At 53.0% G+C, this 16,575-nt stretch overlaps 1 protein-coding gene across 12 annotated transcripts in view; it reads left to right on the top strand.

Moving 5' to 3' along the window:
• The window catches only part of MCF2L (MCF.2 cell line derived transforming sequence like), a 167,919-nt gene that overhangs the window by 39,752 nt on the left and 111,592 nt on the right, over positions 1 to 16,575 (top strand). The window contains exon 1 of one of the 12 annotated variants that reach the window (XM_053660090.1): positions 16,360 to 16,438. The exons of 10 other annotated variants lie outside the window; for them this stretch is intronic. In XM_053660090.1, coding sequence (XP_053516065.1) covers positions 16,372 to 16,438 — 67 coding nt within the window. In that variant the 5' untranslated portion in view covers positions 16,360 to 16,371. Of the gene's footprint in view, positions 1 to 16,359; positions 16,439 to 16,575 lie in introns of those variants that run through there. One more of the 12 variants, XM_037140843.2, reaches the window with a different exon arrangement.

The raw sequence follows: 16,575 nt of genomic DNA on the forward strand, positions 1-16,575 counted from the left end.
AGATCTGACTGGGTCTGGACCCTTTGTGTGGTCCAGTCTGGCTTTCAAGGGCTGACTCTGAATATTATGACATCAGCTAATATTTATTGAATGCTTACCACATGCCAGGCACTGTTCTAATCATTTGTATGTATTTAATCCTCAAAACCACCCAATGATGTAGGTACTTTATGAGCCCCATTTTACAGACAGAGAGACTGAGGCAGACAAAGATTAAGTAACTTCTTCAAGGTCACCCACCCAGCAAGTGGCCAAGCTTGGATTTGAACCAAGGTAGCTGACTCTGGAACCCAAACCTCGACCCACATTGCAAGGCCAAGTTTCCTGAACAGGCATTTCCATCACCACAAAGAGCACCTTCAACCATTTGGCATTCTGAATGTGAGACGTCATCCCGAAGGACCAGGGTCCCGGCTCACTGTGGGGCGAGGCCAGGAACGCACATCCTGAGTGCCCAGGCCTTTCAAACATACGCACCTGTACATATCTCCAGGAAGCCCCCGGATGCTCCGGAGAATCACAACAACTCAGGGTGACAGAACTGAGTTGAGATGTCACGTTGCGTCCCACAGGGACTGATGCCAGATCCTTTAAGGCCAATGATATGGTTTTCTCTAGTTTTATATGGCTTCTTAGAAAGTATTTGAGACGTAGCAATAAAGTCCAGCTGCCCCAGTGTACTGATTTATTTTTCCTACTTCCCAGGAGGCATGATTACCAATGAACCCAAAGAGCCAAATACAAGCCGGGATCCAGTGGCACTGGCCCTGTACCCGCACAGCCACCCCGAGCAACCAGAGTCCCTGCTCTGAGCTTAGGAGGCACAGTTCTGCATCGAAATCTGAACTCACGTTCTGGTAACATGAGGAGAATATTAGCAGTCCAAGTATAAGTTAGCTTTAAGTATTTTGCCTTTTACAAATGATAGTATTTTCAGCCTGTGCCTGTTTTATACAATGGACCCTATTTTTAGAGCCAACTCTCAGGAGACATGGCCTGGAAAAGCCCATGAAAATCTGTTTTCTAGAATCAAGTTGCATGACATTCTGGAACCTCCTCTTTTAGCCGAGGACTGTTCTTATGTAATAGAACACCTGATATGTTCATGACACTCACTATTTTGTCCCATTGTTTATATGTACTTGACCCACGTGATGACAGCAAGGTGAGGTCTGGACAGGCCGTTGTCCTCGGGGCACCACACAGCCCCCGCTCAGTCTCTGGGATCCAGCCTTGCTCCTGGAAGTAGTTTGACCAAGCATTGAATTTCTCCTCTCACCTCCCGCACACTTTCAGGTCTCACCTCCCGCACACTTTCAGGTCTCGCCTCCCGCACACTTTTGTGGGCTGGCATCTCCTACTGCTGGATTCACAGGAGGTCACCCAGTGCATCCTGGGTCCAGGTATGTCCCAGCTCTGGCTTTCAAACCAGGTCTCCTGGAAAGTTAGGAACATCATACCTAAAATCTCAAATTCTTGTTTAACCAGAGGTGTATATCCATATAAAGAGGACACACCATGCATGAGGTTTTCCTTAAATATCAGGCGTGTCTGTGAGACTGTCAAATTTTACATGCATCTGTATAGCATCTCAGGGCTTTATCAGCCCCCAGATGGACCAATCCTTTGTGCCCACAGCCAGAGGCTCTGATCATGGTCTGTCTCTGGTGTAAATTTTAGAAGTACGCCTATTTCTCCTCACATCAGTGCCTGCCAAGCAGGCCTCTTCCTTGTCTCGTATTCCATGGATGGAAGGCTTTGTGATGTTGTGTTTGAAGTTTTATTTATAGGCTGACCACCCCCCCCCCCCAGAGAAGGAGAAGAGAGAGCAAAGGATCAATGGTGATAATGTGAGCCTGGCAAGGTCTTACTGGACCACACCGGTGGAAGATCCTTGCTCCACAGGCTCGCTGCTGCTCACACACGGGGCAGACGTGTTTTTACAGTTGCCACCACAGGACAGCTGGTCAGCGCAGAAGCATTTTCCAGGAGTCCCTGGTGCTTTTCTTCTTAGAGGACGCAGTGTTTTCAGAGATGGAGCTAATGCTTGAGTTCATGAATCAGTAGCAGCCCAGTTTTGAAGTCTCCAAATTGTAGAGAGCTTTGTACTTTTAGCTCCATGATGTGTATAAAGAACTATGGGGAGCCCTGGCCAGTGTGGCTTAGTTGGTTGGAGTGGCATCCCATGGACCGAAAGGTAGCAGGTTTGATCCCTGGTCAGAGCAAGTCCAAGAAGGCAACCAGTCGATGTCTGTTTGCTTCTCTCTCCCTGTCTCTTTCTCCTCGTCTCCCTCCCTCCCTCCCCCTTCCTCTCTCTCTCTCAAAGCAATGAAAATAATGTCCTCAAGTGAGGATTTTAAAAAATTGAGGGCTATGGAGATCCAGGATCTGAAACACCTGTTGAAGCTTATTCTGCCGACGAGGGTCGGGGGCCCGGGGCTGCAGAGGAGCACAGCCTGGTCCCGGGCACGGCAGGCTCCGAGTCTGGGCTCTGTGCAGCGCACTCTGTCTGGGCGGACTCAGCGCCGTGTCTGTCTCCAGGCTCCATTCGTCTTTCTTACTGTTGTCTCAGTTTTTTATCCAAGAAGCGGAATATGGCTCATGCATTATGTACACTTCTGTATGTGCAATTTTACTACACCACCTTTTTTTCGTGAGTTTTTATGGCTACCTTATCTCTAACTTGTGATTCTTGTAGTTTTCTTCATTTTCCCATCGCTTATATCCTAATGTGGAGAGTTTGCTACGGCTTACGATGTAGATGAAGTTAATGAATATATATTTCATTTAGGATGATGCTTTGGCCAGCTCACACTTAGTAAATTTTGGTTTTTTTCTTATCACTTAGAGTTTTTATTTTATACTTAGAGAGCCCTCTTTGACTTAAGGCAGACTTTTATCATCAATTGTGCATGTATGCAAATAGAAAACATAAGCAAAATAACTTGTTTGAAGTTTTTCTAAAATTTCCTCACACCCAGCATTAGACTAGTCCGAATCCCTGTAAGAGGTCCCTTGCACATGCCCTGTGGCTGTGCCCTCACCACCGGTCTTCCTGGGCTGATAACTTATTAATATGCTTCTAGTTCACTGATGCCTCATCAGGCGATGCGTGAAGGCTTTCGGCCGTCCGTGGCCTCTCGCGACCAGGCCAGTGAGGGCTCTCAGAGAAACAAAACCATCAGGAGAGATACAGACGTAAATCATATGCTCATCCTGATATGGTTTATTTCAAGGAACTGGCTTATCCGCTGGTAGGATGGGGAGAGTCTGAAACCTGCAGGGCAGGGCAGGCTGGATGCTCAGGCGGGGCGTCTGTGTTGCAGTCCTGAAGCGGAATTCCTCTCTTCAGAGAAATCTGTCTTTTTTCTTAGGGCCCGCAACTGGTTAGATACAGCCCACCACATTATAGAGAGGGATCTGCTCTCCTTAAAGCCAACTGGTAGTTGTCAATTGACCACATCTCCAAAACGCCTCTGCAGTAGCTCCTGGACAGGTGCTGGTCTGCTGCACGACGGGCCAAGAACCTCGAGACTTGACATGTATACTGACTGTTTCACGGCCCAGTCTCGTCTCGACTCCCTTACTTTTCTTACATTAGTCATTTTCCTTCTCCCACTACCCACGCACCTCCTGTGAGGGGCACGTGTGTTTCCACTGCCTCACGAGCTTCTCCTTTTCTGACACTCCACTCGTACCTCAGTGCGTCACAACTTGGGCAAGGGGCTGGTTAGCGCCAAAGCAGCCTGCCCGGTGGAGTCCGTTTCTGTTCCCCTGGGGCTTGCAGGGCGCCTGGGGGTCCGTGGTGAGCTCCTGGGAGCCCTCGCCTTGGCGGGTCTTGATGGACCCAAAGCCACACGCACGTGGCAGCTGCTGAGAACCTTACCCTGGACAGGAGGGCCGAGCAGCACCACGTCCCCTGCTCAGAGATGAGGACAAGGGACAGCAGCAGGAAAGCCAGAGGGAGCGCGCGACCTGCTGTGCCATCTCTGAGAAACCTTCCTAAACTGATGAGGAGCGTCTGGTCCCAAATACATTGCAGTCGCATTCCTACTTAGTGGTGGCATTGTTATCCGATGGAAACCTAGAGAGTTACTAAAATTCCAGTTTAATTCTGAAGTCTTTTCTATTTGTTTGAGACACATCCAATGCTGCTTTTTCTTCTAATGCCCCTTTTACAAGGAACTCAACAAATATGCTACAAGTGTTTCCCAGCATTCCCCTCCACGCCCCCTTCGATGGCATGCAGGCATCTACCACTGCTCCCCTCTGTGTGCTGAGCAGCTGGTGTGGCAGTTATTTTCCTGTATATACCCTGCCATGTGGGGCTCTCGTGGAGAATTTCTCGGACCTGGTGTGACATGAGATCACCCTTTTCTGAGAGCAATGTGCGGTGCGAGGAGGGTCCTGTACACTCCTTGCCCCACTCCCAGCACAGATTTCCACATTTGGGGGGTTACTTCTCCAGGGGAGGGGCTGTTCCTTCTTGGGAACACAGTGTCCTTTGCTCTTGCAGCGAGGTAGGTGAGTCATCCCGGGGAGGCCGGCTCCCAGAACAATAGGCGATAAAGGAAACCGCCCGCTGGTTCCCTCCACCTCAGCTGTTAAAGGCGTTCTCCACCCCTCTGTGTGTCTGTCTTCTGAGTCCTGTCTTCTCACCACGGGAACTACTGTCTCGCTCTCCCAGCCTGGGCAGAGGCAGGATGCGGTTGGCACGAGTATGTCCAAGTCTAAAAAGCGAGTGACTTCTCGCAACCACACAACCTCACACACACACACGATGACATCAAACTGCTGCAGTGGCCTGGCCTAACGTCTCTGTTATTTCCGAGCACCCGTGACACTGGGTCTGCCCCTCTGCTCCTGGCAAGACCGTAAGATCAGGTTTACTACATTAGGAGTGGACACGCGCACACACACTAGGCCTTCTGAATAGTCACAAGTGTTTACATGGTGAGAGGGGAGCAATTGCAGTGTTTAGCCTACTTATCTCCAAGGACAGCGGACTTGATGTCCTCACAAAGAAGGGCTCTTCCTCCTGATGTCTGAGGGTTTGTAAGAGGTGCCTGCGTTCGCCACGTCCAGAGGTGGCCCTTCAGTGTGTCCTCATGGCCCCTGCTCATTTTAGTCAGTTTGTGGGGGCTTCCAGTGGGGTGGGTGGTCAGGTTCTTTTCCTGGGGGTAGGGAGGGGCATGAGCTTTTGTTGTACATGTGTACATCATGCTGCTGTCACAAATAACCACACACAGCAGCCTAAACAACACACACTTATTGTCTGTTTCCCAGGTCAGGAGGTCAGACACCCGAAACCAAGGCGTGGATGGGGCCAGTTCCTTCTGCAGACTCCAGAGGACAGTCCCTTTCCTGCCTTTTTCCAGCTTCTAGAAGCACCCACTTTCCTTGGCTTGTGGCCCCAATTGCTCCAACCTCAGCTTCCATCAGCACATCTCTCCCCTGCCCTCCCGCCAGGGTGATCTCCCCATCTCAAGGTCCCCAGCTAGCCATGTCCTCACAGTCCCTCTGTCCACGTGAGGTAACACATCCTCAGGTCCGAGGACTGGGCTGTGGGCATCTTTAGGAGCCGTCACTCAGCCCATCACAGTGGCTTTCTCGGCCGTTTAGAGACTTGGGGTCACAGGCCCCTCCTGCCCTGTTCCAAGCTGTGGCAGCAGCTCAGGTGGGACCCCCGTTGGGCCAGCTGTCTCTGGTCACAGTGACCGTTGTCGCTTAGGCATGCATGTAAATATGCAGGTGGGTTAAACTTCTCTTTGCCTCCACCTCCCCTCCCCTTAACAGGGGGTCTGGCTCACCCAGTGTCCCTGCCAAGGGGGCTTCCAGCGTGCTGGACGCTGCCCCCGCTCTCCGGTGTGCGTGGGTAAGAGAAGTGGCTGAGCTTCTAAAGGATCTGCTGAAGGTCTCATCTGTTAGATATTGGACGTAAAATGTGGCTTAAAGTCATAAATGAAAAACGGGAAGTAATTTTGCGTTACCGTTTCCCTGCCATTAAAATAAAATAGATGTGGGTGCTGCTGTGACTGCATCTCCTGGAATTCATGTGTTGAAATTCTCGTGCCTGACTTGGCGGTGTCAGGAGGCAGGGCCGTGGGGCAGCGATTAGGTCATGAGGGTGGAGCGTCAGGAGCAGGACGTGTGCTCTTGGACCAGGGGCCCCACCGCCATGGAGGATGCGAAGAGAAGGCCCCACAAAGGTTCTCTCCACAACCCAGCCATGCAGATGCATCCATCTCCGAGTTCCAGCCTACGCGAAACTATGAGAAATGAACTTGTTTACAAGCTGTCAGTCAGTGGCGTTTTGTATAGCAGCCCACACAGACTATCACAGGCATTAATACAAAAGTGCGAAGCGGCCACGCCCCACTTCATGTTTCTTTACTGCTTCATGCCTGTGGGAGCATGTTTGCCGTGCAAAATCTTTCTGACTTGGAGACTGGTCTGCTGTGTGAGTGGGTGCACAGGCCTGACGCCCCCAGATGACTTGCTCAAGGTGCACAGCTGGGAGGTGGCAGGGCTGCCACCAAGTCTGGTGACATATTTAGATGAATTTGGGGCCCGAGGTAGCCAGTGCTCTGGGTCACTGTGAGCGGGTTGGTGTGAGGCCGCAGGCCCCACCCCACCCTGAGGCCCTGGCCCTTCCTGTTCTCATTCTCACGGTTCCAGCAGAACAGGGGTCCTGCCAGGGGCTCCCCCTCCTGCTTGCCCACCCTTTGCCGGAGAGCGGGACTCAGACCCGAGAAGCCTTGTATTTCTCATGTAGGGTCCTTCTGGAAGGTCACCCCTGTGTCACAGAGCCCTTGTCCCAATCAGTTAGAGGTCATTTATGGCCTGCTGGGTGACCCATGTGAAATTTCCATAAACAATCCCCAGTAACTGACAGATGCTGAGGCCGTGCCTTGCCCCTGTGCAACTGGTGCTGCGGGGAAACAAGCTGATTTGGCATCTCCGCATTCGAGAAGGATTTTTACGAAAGGACACCATTGGCCTGTCTGCTCCTCGCCTCTAGGGGACTGAGCCCTCTGCTGAGCTCAGGAATGGCATTTCAGAGCCTGTCACTGGCTCCTGCCTGGGGAAGCAGGGCCTGGGGGCGGGAGGGGCCTTTGTCCAGGGTTATCTGATGAACCCGAGCCTCCCCCCGCTGGGCTGGGAAACCGTCACCGGGAGAGTGGGGTCCTATCTCTCTCAGTTCCCGGAGCTCTGGCCAGGCTCCTGCGGATGTGGCCCCGCCAGCCCCTTTTGTTACCCTGACAGAGGAGATCTTGGTGACAACGTTGGCCTGATTCCATAACTTATCTATTCTTTTTAGTCCTTAAAATAGCTTCAGGTTAGCTTGTCAGGCTCAGTCCTGTTTAGTTAAAAACTTCAACCTGGATCTCTCCTCCTGCCACTTCCCCTCGCCCCCAAAGGGGCACCAGAGGCTTGGGGACGGGAGCGGGGACCACTCTTCACCGCCCTCCCTCCGGTGGCCTCCAGGTCAGGGCAGGACGGGAAGATGCACGCACACTCGCGTGGGCCGGCCGTTTTCACTGCGCTGCGTGGGACCCAGTACCAGTGGTGGCCGCCTTCCCCGGTGCCTCCTGCTTCACCCACCTTCCCCAGTCTCAGCAGTGAGCAGCGCTCAGCTGTTTGGGTCGCTTTCCTTTTCCGCCACCTCTCATGACTCTTCTCCCCGCCCCCACCCTCCACAGCTGTACTGAGATATAATCGGCATATAAGAAACATCGTATAAGTTTAAGATGATGTGATGATTTGATCTAGGTAGGTAATAAGAATGGTTACCACAATAAGGTGAGTTACCACCTTTATCATGCCACATAATCACCATTCCTTTGTCTGTGGTGAGAACGTTTAAGATCCTCTCTATTAGCAGCTTTCAAGGAAGCACACAATACGTATTGCTAAGCAAAGCCACCGCCCTGTGTATCAGCCCTCCTTTCCTAGGCTCCGGAGAGGAGAGCTTCCGTCCCCTGCTCTGGGAGGGTGGGAGAAAGGAATCATCTCTCTGCACCAGCACTGCCCCCTCTCTCTGGGGCTGGTGCAGGAAGGGTGGGTGGGGGAAGGGTGGCATGAGGGGAGCTGGTCTCTGAGTCCCACAGCAGGCAGCTGTCCCCAGCACACCGGTTCTCTGAATTCAGAATTTGGGCATCTTTGGCTGTTAGCTGAAATTCTGGGACAACAGGAAGAATCCCACCTGCCATTCCATTGCTCACTTTAGTACCTGCCCCTTGCCCGGGCCTGCACTCCTTTCCTTCCCACCACCGGGACGTGTGTCCCCTCCTCTGAGTGGCTGAAAGCTGTTAGCGAAGGGAGGGAGGAAGCCCACTTGTGAGGGCCTGTCCTGGGACCAGGGCCTCTGGGATGTGTGGGAGCGGGTTGTATGTCCCCTGCAGGAAGAGGTGCGTGTAGGAACTCAGCGGGGTGACCGGTTCTGGGGCTCATGGTGTCTTCAGCAGCTGGCACAATCAGGGACTGACTTGGGGTAGGGCTGGGCAAAGGGCAGGCACAGCCCAGCAGTGCCGCTCATGCTGGGCCCCTGAAGTCTCGTCCTGCAGCTGGATCTGGAGGCTGCAGAGAGGGGACACCTGCTGGACAGATGCCTCCAGCGCAGTTTGCTTTCCCTGCCACCATCCCACACGGCAGGCAGGAACCAGGGGAAGGTGTCAAAACACGCCTGAGGAGAAGAGGCTGGGGAATGAATAAGCAATCTAATTAGCTGGGTGGGCTGGAGGTTTTCCTGCAGTAATTTAGCGCTGAGGACATTAATTTTCCCTTCTCTGTATGTGTCACTTTACACAGAACAAGCACATTGGGTCTAAGATTCAGTTCATCCTGCAAATCCACTCGCTCATCTCATCCCAAAGGTGCACGAGAATTGGTCTCCACAAGCCCATGGGACCCAGGAGTTCTGGAGCATACCCGCCAGGTGCCAGGTCCCTGGCTGCACCCCTGTTAGCGTCTGGTACCAGCTGATACCTGGGATGCAGGCTGTTCTGTGAAAGAGCTGTTCGCCTCCGGTAGTGCCCATCCACGGAACACTGTGCGGGCGCTTCACCCGTCCACATGCAGTTCTGTCAGCCGGGGCACGCCACGGGCATGCGAAGCTCTGCAGGAGGGGCCTTGTCGTTCTCCTGCAGAATATGTCCCAGCTTTCCTTCTGGCAGAGTGTCGTGTGCACAAGGGGAACCAGAGGTGAGGGTTCTCTGATTGTGAAACCTCGTCGGCCATCTCAGAATTCCGTATTCACTCAACTCTTCAACTAGAGGGGGTGGGAGGGAATGGCCAGCTGGGTGGGGACTCCAACCCCTGCACAGCATAGGGGAAGGGTGGGCCACAAGGGTGGTCAGTATGGAAAACGGTCATCACGGGTCACCCATGCCGACCTCTGTCCCTTAGGAATTGCCCCAGTCTCTCTGTGTTTGTCTTTTAGGTAAACTTGATTAACTCTTTATCCACTGTTATGGGTTGAATTGTGTCCCCTAAAAAGATATGTTGAAGCCCTAACCCCCAACACCTCAGAAGGTGACCTTATTTGGAAATAGGGTTGTTGTCGGTGCACTTAGCTAAGGTGAGATCACGCTGTTGGTGGGTGGGCCCTGACCCAACGCCTGGTGTCTTTATAAGGAAAGAACAGAGAGACACACAGAAAGAGATGGCCCTGTGACTGGGTGATGCAGCCACAAGTCAGGGGCTGCCCACCCCCACCAAGAAGCTGGAAAAGGCACAGAAGGACTTTCTCCCACGGGATTCAGAGGAAGTATGTCCTGTGGACACCTTGATTTTGGACTTCAAGCCTCCAGAACTGTGACAGAACAGCTTCCTGTTGTTTAGAGCTGCCCAGTTCATGGAGCATTGTTACAGCAGCCCAGGAGACCACCAGACACTCCCTCTTCTATCCCTGAGACTGCCACCACTGTCCCCTCTTTCCCCCCAGACACTGGGCACCAGGAGGCTTGGCCTGTAGCCTAGGCAGGAGATTTTGCACGTGGCATTTAGTTTAAACAGGGCCAGCATGGGGGAAGTTGCGTTCCTCAGGCCTCCTCAAGCAGAGCCAAGAATCGGCCTAAACAAGTGTGTTTTCGAGGACGTGGCATTGGCCCCACAGTGCAACCTCAGTGTGATGGGCTCCAACGAGGGGCAAGTGGACCGGGGTGGACAGCTCTCAGGCACAGCCTGCGCAGACCTGCATCCGCTCCTCTCCATCTGCTGAGAATCCGGGGGCGTAGCCCTGGACCACAGGTGCCTCCGTTACCCAGTCTGTGTGGGGCTTTGAGATGTGGTTTGTGCTGCCGTAGGGCTGGTGTGAGCAGCTCCTGCCTCATTCCAGGCAGTGGTCTTTGGCTAGTTTCTAATTTGGGGTGATTTTTTCCTAATTTTGTATTTTAGGAAAAGAGCTTACTATGCAAGCTTTTAGTGGTGCTGGCCTGGCCCTGGGCTGGGGGACCAGGTGAGCCCACCAGGATGCTACCTGTGGTGCGCCCCCCCCCCCCCGAGCAAGGAGAACTACTGACCCCAGCCCTTTGTGTATTTCTTGGTGAGGATGCATGTGAACACATGTCTGCACATGCAGACACCAGGCCGATATTTCAGAAGCTTGGAAAAAAAAAAGCCTATGCCCTTCACTCTGTCATTCTACTTCTAGGAACGCAACAGAGAAACAGTCAGACATGCAGAGAAAAATTTTATTCCTGCAGGATTTTTTATCATTATAATAAATAAGAATTACTTTTAAAATGTGATTAAATTTTAAAACACACACAAGGTAATATTTACACAGCTATTAAGATCATGCAGAAGAGTAGCAGCAAAAAAAGTTTGAGTGGAAAATTTGTTACAAACGATATATACAGCTACAATTCGTATAAAAGTGCAGCAGAAGGATAAACAAAAGACTGTCTCTATAGGACACTGTGGTTTATTTTCCACTTCTAAAGTGAACACAATGATTTTTGCACTCACAAAAAATACATGTTCTCCTAAGGGACTTATTTGAGCCATCAAAATGGAATGATCATTTGTAGGAAAGAACTTTAGTCAAAATCAGCCATCCTATCAGATTTTTCTCACCAGAAGGACATCTTCCAACTAAGCGAACTTACTTACTCATTGTCCTTTTATAGTTTGTGTTAATGTGGATCTCAGACACCCTCACCGGAAAAGCCACGGAAAAGACAGAAATCTAAGAGCTCCGTCTCTGGTGTCCCCGCGAGAATGCCCCCGGAACGGACAGGAACGGATGCCCCGGCCCGGCTTTGTCCGCAGGGCGCACTCCGAGGGCTGCGTTCGAGGTGGCTGACCCACCTCCCATCTCGACCTTTGTTTGCTTCAGCTGTTCCTGCCGTGGAACGAGTCCAAGCAGTGCCCTGCCATGGCCTGCAGGCGCAAACTGGGGACGCCTCTTCATGGGGGCTGTTGCTCTGCAGAAGTCCAAGTTCTTAAAAAAAAGGTGGGGGGTGTGGAGGGCGGTGAAGTCCAGGATAAGTGTCAAGACTGGGGCTTGTGCATGTCCAAGCAGAGAGGAGATGCCTAGTCAAAGTGCAGAATCAAGGAGACTTTTCATCCTCACACAACCTGACCCACGCCTCTAAAAACTTTGTTTAGGGAATGATTGACACATATAATTGTATGTATTTTAACTGTACAGCGTGATGATTTTATATCTATTGTGAAGTGATTACAAGGATCAAGATAATTAACACATCCATCACCTCGCATGACTACTGTTTTGTGTGTTCAGTGGAAATGTTGAAGATCAGCTCTCAGCGACTTTCCCATACACAATACCCTATTATTAACTGCAGCCACCTCGCTGTGCACTAGATCCTCAGGCCTCATTCATCTTATCCTGGGGGTCCTTGCCCTTCCACCGGCATCTCCCCCCCCCCTGCCCCTGGCAACCACCACTCTCTTCTTTCTGTCTCTGTGAACTTGTGTCTTTTGTCTGGCTGCTTTCACTTAACATCATGTCCTCCAGGCTCACCCATGTGGTCACAAATGTCAGGATTTCCTTCCTTTCATGGCTGAATAATTAACCACTGTATGTATACACCAATCTCCTTTATCCATTCATCCCTTGAAGTACATGGGGTTGTTTCCGAATCTTGACTGCTATGAATGAGGCTGCTGTGAACACGGGGTGCACATAGCTCTTTAAGATGCTGATTTCGTCTCCTTGATAGATACCCAGAGGTGGGCTTGCTGGATGATGCTGTAGTTCTATTTTTCTTTTTTTGAGGAACCTCCATACTGTTTTCCAGCTGCCCTGATTTACATTCGCACCAGCAGTGTGCGAGGGTTCCATTTCTCCTGCCCTCACCAACACTGCTTATCTTTTGTCTTCCTGACCACAGCGTTTCCAACAGGTGTGAGGGCAACATCCCCTTGTGGGTTTGATTTGCATTTCACTGCTGATGAGCGGCGTTGAGAACAATCTAGCCCCTTTCACACGATGTAGTGGACTCTCAGAGTCAGTCCCTCTCACAGTGTCCTGGTGAATCCCGCCTTTTGTTTGCTGACTCTTCCATCCTCATCTTTGGCCCTGGGTTAGACAGAAGGTGGCTGGTGAGGATCTCGGGCAGCGCGGGAGGGACCATCCTGAGCGCTGGGTGGTAGGGACGCTGCCGGGCACAGAGGGCTGGGGGAGCAGTGTTGTCAGAGAGCCAGGCCAGGTGCCCGGGTTTGGGTTGAGAACAGTGGGCTAGTGGCATCTCCAGGGTGTTTCCTCAGGGGCTGCCTGCTCCCCACCCCGCCCCACCAGCCCTGCACCTTGAGGACTCAAGGCCCCTGTCCACTTTCCTCTTCTCGTCCTAGCCTCTCACCTCTCTCCAGACCCTGCCGTTTGAGGAGTCCCATCCTCAGGGACCGACAGACGAAGACCCGGCCCCCCACAACCTGCTCCTTTTCAGAGGAGCCCTGCAGCTTCCTGTTCATCGTGTGAAAATGTGCCGTCACATAAAAATGTGTGGTAACGTGGTTCCTTTCCCTGTACCCCATGCCTGTTCTGAAGGTCGCTGTGTTTCCGCAGCTCCCCGCTCCCCTGCCTGAGGACTCGGGGGACCAATGCTGAATGTCCCTAATACTGCATAGCTTAGTTTGGCCTCTTTCTGAGTTAGCTGTAGGTGGAGTCATACATTCTTTGCTACTTGCTGTTGTAGCTCAATTTATGTAAGTCACTTTGTTTCCACTGCTGCGTGACTTCCCGTTGTGTGAGCACACCTCTCCTTGTTTATCCAGGGCGGCGGGCTTGTGCTACCTTCAGTCCCCCTCCCTCCTCCTCCTTCATCGTCAGTGACACTGCTGCAAACCCTGGTGTTGGGGCACAGACCCTGGGTGTGCGCACTGCCACAACAGGGCCATGCCTCTCTCTGACTTTGTCATTCAGTGTCACGTCAGTTCCCGAAGGCATCGTACCAGCTGGCACACCTTGTTCACCAGCTTGTCCACCCTCTGCCATCAGGGATGTCACCGGTAGTGGCTGGCCCCCATTTGGAGTGGAAAGCCCGTGAGGGCAGGGAGCCTGCCTGCCTTGCTCAGCCCTACACCCTGGCACCGGCCCGGCTCCCGGCTCCCAGGAAGTTGTTCAGGAGTCCAGGTGTGGTCGGAGATCCCCGACCTCTCAGGGTGCTCTTGTCAGAGGTTCCTCCTGCTTCACACCGTGGCTCAGGGATGAGGCTGTGCTGTCAATGGCTGCGAATTTCTTCAGAGGGCCATTCCCAAGTCTCCCCCTTCTCCTTGTCGCCTGTCCCCATGCCCCTGAAGTGGGATAAGGCAGTTCAGGAAATACACGCGTCCTCACTTTCCATGGCCCGCATCCAGCTGCACCCAGGCCTGGCTGCGCCCGGCTCCTGTTACCTCTTACAAAGGCGCATCTCCGCCTCCCCTTCCCCCCACCCGTCTCATAAGGGCGGGCTCCTCGGGGCTCCTGAGGGCTCCTGGTTGCTCAGAACCTGACCTGCGCACCCCTCCAGCTCTCCTGTTTCTCACCTCCCTTTCCTGGCTAACTTTCCGGAACAGTTGCTAAGAGGATCTGCTGGGTATCCAGGTGTAACATTACGTTCTACCTTCCCACCTGGGCGCCATCTGGCCTCAGGCAGAGGGACGAGCCGCCTGTCCTGCTTCTTTCTGGGAGGAGCCAGCACAGTAAGAAAAGCAGACCCGTGCTCTTGGGATACTCGGGCTAAGATTCTTCATGCCCTGTTGGGTTTGGGACCCTACCTAACTGTCCCTATCTAACTGTAAGGGACATTGGGGATAGTGCCCCAATTGGGATACGACATTTCTCTGAAGCAAACACTTGTTTTCTAGGTTTCTGTGTGTGCACATCTGAGTTTGAATCTTGCCCCTGCCACTTATCAGCTGTGTGACCTTGGGCAACTTACTGAACTTCTCTCTGTGCCTTATTCTGTAAAACGGGATAAAAACAGTGCCTGTCTGCTAGATCCTCGTGAAGATTAAATCATTGCACAGCCTGTGAGTTTAGGTGGGTCTCTGGAACTTAGTAAGTACTCAACGTACATTGGGTGGCATTTTGTCATTTGTTACACTTTAAGCAATTAGTAAATGAGTTTTACAGAAAGCGCCATTTGTGCTATAATTTAAGGGGAGAGTAAAGGTGTGTTAGGAATTGGGAGAAAGAAAGAAGGAGGGAAGTTTATCTTAAGTGACTGGCTCACACAGCTGTGGGGGCCGGTCAGTCCGGGCTGCAGGCGGAGACCAGGGAGAGCCAGCCTGGCAGCTCGAGTCCGAAGTCGTCCCGAGGCAGATGCCCTCTTCCTCCAGGGAGGCCAGTCAGCTGACTGCCTGAGGCCCACCCACACTGGGAAGGGCGATTTGCTTGCCTCACAGTCAACTTGGTTAAATGTTCATCAGATCCACAAAATACCCTCAAAGCCACAACCAGAGTAGTATTTGGTCAAACACCTGGGCGCCAAGGCCTGGCCAAGCGGACCCACGGGAGCCAACATCGCGGGGGCGTCAAATCCAACCCAGAAGCAGCGCCGGAGGCCCCAGCCAGGGGTGCCTCAGGGTCCAGGGAAGAGGCGGGGGCAGGACTGGATGATGGAAGCCCATGAGAACAGAGTGCACAGGAGGTTGTGCCTTTTCCTTTGGTTTTGGTTTAAAGGTGGGACACACTCTCACAGTGGGAGTTTCTCCAAACATGGACCAGCCGCCCCTCACCTCCTGGGGTCCTGTTAGAAACACACTTTCCTGCACCCCTGCCACGGGACCACCAACTCCAGTTGTCTGGGTTAACAAACCTTTAGGGAAAATCCAATGAGCCTCAGAGTTGAGTGCCACTCCAGTACAATTCTGCGCTGGGAACGGTGGGGACCAGGCGAAGGGAGGAGAAGGTGGAGCTGCCCAGGACGGGGCACATCCTGGGCCGGTGTGTCTGCGCAGGCCCGAGGGAATGTGGCCTCCTGGGGCCAGTCTTGGCCAAGAAAAGTGTGGGTGTCATTGGCACTGGAGAGGCAGGAAGGTGGATGCCACGCACTTCACTGTGGGGAGGAAAGGGCCTGTTTTCGGACACCCTGTCAGGTGGCTGGCCTTCCCGAAGTCAGTGCCGGCGGCAGTCTGGCTCCCGTGGCCGTAGCAAAGCTGGGTTTTGCTTCAGCGAAGCTCAGACCAGCATGTCAGCCCACAAGGAAAAGGCTGCCCTGTGGCGATGCCTTTCCAGACCTCTCCCCTCATTGGGCTGTATTTCGAACCATGAAAAACTGCTGATATTCAGTAGGTTTTGATGTTTAAAAAAACAGTAATTTCTTAGTTTTACCCCACATCTTCCCTGTGCACTTATTACACTTTCATTCCCTGTGGCAGCGAGCTCTCTGAGGACAGATGCTGTCACCTGTACCTTTCCACCCCTTGGGCCCAGCTCTTGGTGCCTGGCCGTCGTCACAGCGAGCTGTTGGCACACACATTGTAATGACATGAGCAAAAGTTCGAATCTCTGCCACTACCTGCTTGAATTTCCCAGACTATGCATGGAAATAGGCACTTCTTTCTGAAATACTCACTTAAGGAAAGGCATGCTACCTGTAATGTCAACCACAAAAGGATGGCAAGCCCCCTGGGCAGGAGAGGCCCCATCCAGGGCCCAGTGTGCACACATGTGTTCTTGCACGTCCTTGGGATGCGGCGGCCATAGCCTTGCACACACATGACTCTCATCCGCAGGGCAGTGAGGTGTAGAATGCACGTAGTGGCTTCGTGCCAACCATGGTGAGTTCGGAGGGCCTGCAGGGCAGCTTCCCTCCTCGCCTGCGTCCTTGGGCAGGCGGCGCTCTGCGGGAGCAGCTGGTCCAGCCGGCCACCCGAGGACCCACCAAGGACCCAAGGACGCGGGGCTTCCCGGTCGCCATGCGGCGGCGTGGGCAGGGCGCGGTAGGCTGCTGCAGCCTCTGCACCTGCCCGGGAACTGCCGGAGGTAAAGGGGGGCCGGCAGGTTCCAGGGCTCCCTTGACCGTGGCCACTCCTCAGTCCCTCCTTCCTCTGGGGGAGGGGAGAGAGGAGGGGTACACAGGGAATCCGGCCTGGGAAGGGTGGGCTGGGCTTGCCTCTTTG

The sequence above is a fragment of the Artibeus jamaicensis genome, unplaced genomic scaffold, assembly GCF_021234435.1.
Source record: "Artibeus jamaicensis isolate MK-2021 breed Jamaican fruit bat unplaced genomic scaffold, CSHL_Jam_final scaffold_833, whole genome shotgun sequence".
Taxonomy (NCBI): Eukaryota; Metazoa; Chordata; class Mammalia; order Chiroptera; family Phyllostomidae; genus Artibeus; species Artibeus jamaicensis.